Genomic DNA, 4449 nt, shown 5'->3' with positions numbered 1-4449 from the left:
TGTGCCCTGTAGACACTTAATGCCATTGTGAGGTCCACAATGGAAACAGAACTAAGCTGAAAGATTGGTGGTGGGCTGGTGGGGTAGCCAGAAGCTATGAAAGCAGCCATCTTCTCTTACCATGTTATGCGAATCACCATGAAGAGTTCCCCACCTCCTTGCTGCTGCTCAACTTAGAATCACACAAGTATGGAACGCTCATGCACTAGGTTGTCCATAGCCATCCTGGGGTTGGCAGAGCAGGACTAGCTCCAAAGCAAAGAGAACAATGAGGCTTCCTTGGCAAAAGAATCCCAGGGAGCCCTAAGGTACTGACTGAGTGGGCAAGAAAATGCACAGCCCTTGTAATGACATCCACCTCTCTGGGACGAAGTTAAACACGCCAGACTTGGGGTGGGGAACAACATTATTACAACTGTTTCCCATCTGCTCTGGACCTTTTGCATATCTTCTCCCACATCTGTAGAACAGGCTTTGTGAGCTCCCTTGATTACCCTTGCCTCACCTGACCACGTTGATGTGTCCATGCTGGCTAAAGCCTATTTATTTCCTTCCTAATGCAACTCTGCTTCCTTCTCCCACCATGCAGGGGAAGCCCACATAACCCTGAGGGAAGTCAGCTCCAGCTCCTCCACCAGAATCTGGAAGGAGGCCAGTAGCACAGGCAAGAGAGCCTGGCCAGAGACAACTGCCAGGCAGTCACTGTGCCCACCATAACCAAGGTGCTCATCCTGTAGTGATCAGCACAGACCCACAGTACTGTCATCATGAACTCTGCAGAGTATGTGCTGTGTGGCTGGAAGGGTCAGCTGTGGCCTGCAAGGGTGTTGTCCAGACCCAGGACATCAGCCCATAGTAAGAAGAGAGGGGCACCTTTCCTGGAGGTGCAAATCTTGCCTATGGGGGAGAAGACAAGAGTGAGGAGCACCAAAGCAAGGCCACTAACCAAGTCTGAAATTGTGAACCTTGCCTCCATTGCAGGGAAGGAGTCACAGGGCAATGGCTCACCAAAGCAGACCAGAGCATACAGAAGAGCCCTCAAGGTGGCTCTCGATATCCTGGGGGAGGGAGGCTGTTTGCAAGGTGGAAGGAAAGGTGGCCAAAGAACCAGCACAAGAACAGCTCCTCAAAAGGTTCCAAAAGAGCAGGCCAACTCCAAACCACGTCCTCGCTTTCGCCTGCGCGTGCGCCTGTGCTTCCAAAAGCAAAACCAGAAAGGCCAAGAGCTCTCCCAGAGGAGTCCTGGAAAGCAGGGACAACGCCAGGGTCCTGTGTTGCCAGTGGGCTCACAGAAAGTGCCCTCAGTGAAAGGTGGAAAAGCCCAGGCACACACTGCTGTTGGGCCTCCACACTTTGAGATGAAACAGAATGTCCTAAGAGGCCTCAGAGTACGACTACGTCACCCAACGCCTGAAGGAAATTCTGGTGGTAATGCATGGATGAAAAAGCTGAAGACATCCAAGCCCACATCTTTGACTGCCCTGGCCTCCACGCAGAGTGTCCAGGCAAAGAAAGAGCAGCAGGTTGCCTCTGGGTCACTGAGGTGCATCTGGTCCTCGCCCAAAGCCCTCAAGCAACAAGCACGTTTTGCTGAGATAAACACCCAGGCTACTGGAGTCCAAAGGAAGACTGCCATCCCTGAGAACAAGGAGGACCATGGCCCGGGCACCCTGAAACCAGGTGCAAACTGGGCATCGGCAGCTTGCATGCCTCCAGTCCAGAGGCTGCGAAGATCTTTCCGCATTGCTAGCAGGAAAAGGAAGATCCATGTGCTGAGTCCACACTGTAGGGTGCCAGAACAGGAACCTTGTGCTCACTCAAAGGTGACTAAGACCAGGTTCAAGAACCGGGGTTCCAATATTCAAGAAGCAGGCCAAGCTGACAAGGTGGCTTCTGCCCAGCAACAGAATACCATTGAACGAGGAATGTTGGTCTGGTTCAAATTTCAGGACCTTCCTTTCTGGCCAGCAGTGGTAAAGAGTGTCAGCCAAAATGACAAGATGGCGAGGGTGCTGTTGATGGAAGCTAACATGCAGTTTGAGCACAAGGGTGTCTGTGTCCCTCTCCACAAGTTGAAACATCTGGACTGTGGAGAAAAAATATCACTCATAAGAAGAGCCAGCAGAGTGTACAGCCAGGGCATCAGCTGGTGCCTCACAGTGATCGACCACTACAGAGAGGGCCTGGCCCGTGGCGCCTACCTGGGCTCCTTTATGGACTATTATACCGCCCAAGTCAGTTACCCGCTAAGGAGGGCCGTCCAGCAAGGAGACCTGCACATTGATTTCCCTAAGGTGAGCTATGTAGACCTGGAAGATTGGGAAGAGGAGACTGCCCCGGGTGGGAAAGGGCCCCTCAAGAAACTTCTGCCTGACCGTATGAGGGCTGCTTGGGACAGAGCCAACCAGAAGCTCGTGGACTTCATAGTGAAGAGAAAGGGGGCCGACCAGCACCTGCGGGAGATTGTGCAGGGCAGAAAACCGTCCAGGTGGGTGGACAATCTTTGGAAATCAAGGGGGGAAGTCGTCTGTATTGAGACCTACCTGGAGGATGATGACCAGTTGCATCTTGTGGCCAGGCATTTGCAAGAAATATGCAAGGAAGCAGATGAGGCTCTGCTCTCCCTGACTAGAGGAGATAAAGTGCGGTTTACCATGGAGGTTCTTCTTCCAGAAGCAATCATCTGCTCCATCGCTGCCCTGGATGAGCTCAGCTACAAAGAAGCAGAAGAGAAGTACCTGCATGGCCCACCAGTGCACTACCGTGAGAAAGAGCTCTTTGAAAAGAACCTCTTAAAGGCAGCCCGGAAGAGGTCAGCAGCCAGTACTTGGGCTGCCAGGGCCCCTCATGCACCCATTCCTTAGAAGGGTGCTCACTGCTATGAGCCATCACCCCTGCAACTCCCAAGAGAGGAGACCGGAAGCAACTCCAAAGAGGAACATCTGGGAGACTGTGGGGTGTACTTTGGGCACTGGGACAACTGCTTGCTGAGTGTTTCTTTCCCCACCTTGAAATAAACATTTTCTTTACTGCTTGACAGTGCAGATGTCTACATGGGCTGTACAGACAGACAGATTCTGTTAGCTTCAGGCCAGGCCAGCCCTCTTTGGCCTGTGCCTAGGTGTGCCCATGTCCTGTGGTTGCACCTCCCTAGAACCTTTCCAGCGCTGCGTGGAGCATTGGCTAGCTAGACATAGCCTTGCCCTCTCTGCAGTTTCCCCACGTACCCAGCCAGCACATCATGTTCCTGACGACACCCTGTCTCTGACTTCCCCACAATTCCTGTCCTTGTTTCTCTAGGGTGCTATGGATGGGGCCACCTTAGCTTCCACTAATTTCTCCATTGCTCCCTTCTTCACTCACTCACAATGAAGAAAAGGAACAGACATGTGTACTGAGGCAGTTGGTTTAAGTCAGAGAAAGGAAGTGAATGTGATCCTGGAGATATTCTGATTTTGAAGAACATAGTGTATTGCACCTTACACCTTCTCTCTCCCTCTTTCTCTCTCTCTCCCTCCCTCTCTCTATTCTTCCCTCTCTACTCTTTCTCTCTCTCATCTTTCTGCAACCTCCTTCTTCCCTTTCTCTCTCTTTCCCTCCCTGCCTTCCTCCCTCTCTTTCTGTATGTGTGCACAAGTGTGCAGATGTCATAGGTCAAAATCTGGTGTCTCTTCACTTATTCTCTCTGCTTTTTGAGACAGGATCTCTGATTAAACCTGTTGCTCACTGATTGTGCTAGAAGGGGTATCCAGGCAGCTCTTTCTATCCTCCTGTCTCTGTCGCCCCAGTGCACAGATTAAACAGGCCTGTCCATATATTTTCTTTTAAATGAGTACTGGATGGTGAACTCATGTTTTCACCCCATGCAGGATACACTTTATATTCTCAGCCATTCTCCAGTCCCACAGAGACTACTTTCTCTTAATGAGAAAGGTCTGCCAATCTCATGGGCTGACTGTCTGCAGCAGCAGACACTACTATCTCTGCTTTTCTCACATTTCTGAGATCAAAGACTCCTGGTGTTGGCCAGAAAAGGGAGAGCGGCCTTTCATTCCTTGGAGTCACTGACAAGTTGGGTGCATTGATGAGAAGCAGGCTTGCCATACCTCCCAGACTGTCCTGTTTCCCCCTCTTGGATCATAGTCCTTGATGTGTATTCTAGGTACACATGAATCAGTCCCTCTTTAGACCGCAAAGTACAACTGTATAAGTACCTGAGTCCACTGTCTCCTAGTTTTCTGCCAAATCCCTGTAAATGTCCATTTGTCCTCCAGCCTATGTCCCTGAATACATGATACCTGTTCCCTTCCTGTTGCACTGGAGAATGGTGAACATTAGTCCTTGATACTAATTAGTGCCTTTCCTTTGTGCATCCAGTGGGCTCTTCCCTGTGCAAAAGAGCAAGAATGACACAGATGCTTGTATTCTCAGTAGTGGGGGCACAAAGAC

General features: G+C 50.9%; 1 protein-coding gene across 1 annotated transcript; it reads left to right on the top strand.

Moving 5' to 3' along the window:
• The first annotated feature begins 767 nt into the window (after window positions 1-767).
• LOC110540836 (PWWP domain-containing DNA repair factor 4-like) lies at window positions 768-2864 on the top strand. Its single transcript, XM_021627627.2, has one exon. The coding sequence runs from the start codon at window positions 768-770 to the stop codon at window positions 2862-2864; it is 2097 nt and encodes a 698-aa protein (XP_021483302.2).
• The last annotated feature ends 1585 nt before the right edge of the window (window positions 2865-4449 follow it).

Source organism: Meriones unguiculatus, chromosome X (genome assembly GCF_030254825.1).
Source record: "Meriones unguiculatus strain TT.TT164.6M chromosome X, Bangor_MerUng_6.1, whole genome shotgun sequence".
Classification (NCBI taxonomy): Eukaryota; Metazoa; Chordata; class Mammalia; order Rodentia; family Muridae; genus Meriones; species Meriones unguiculatus.
Note: the sequence above shows the minus strand (reverse complement) of the source record. Positions and strands in the feature narration are given on the sequence as shown.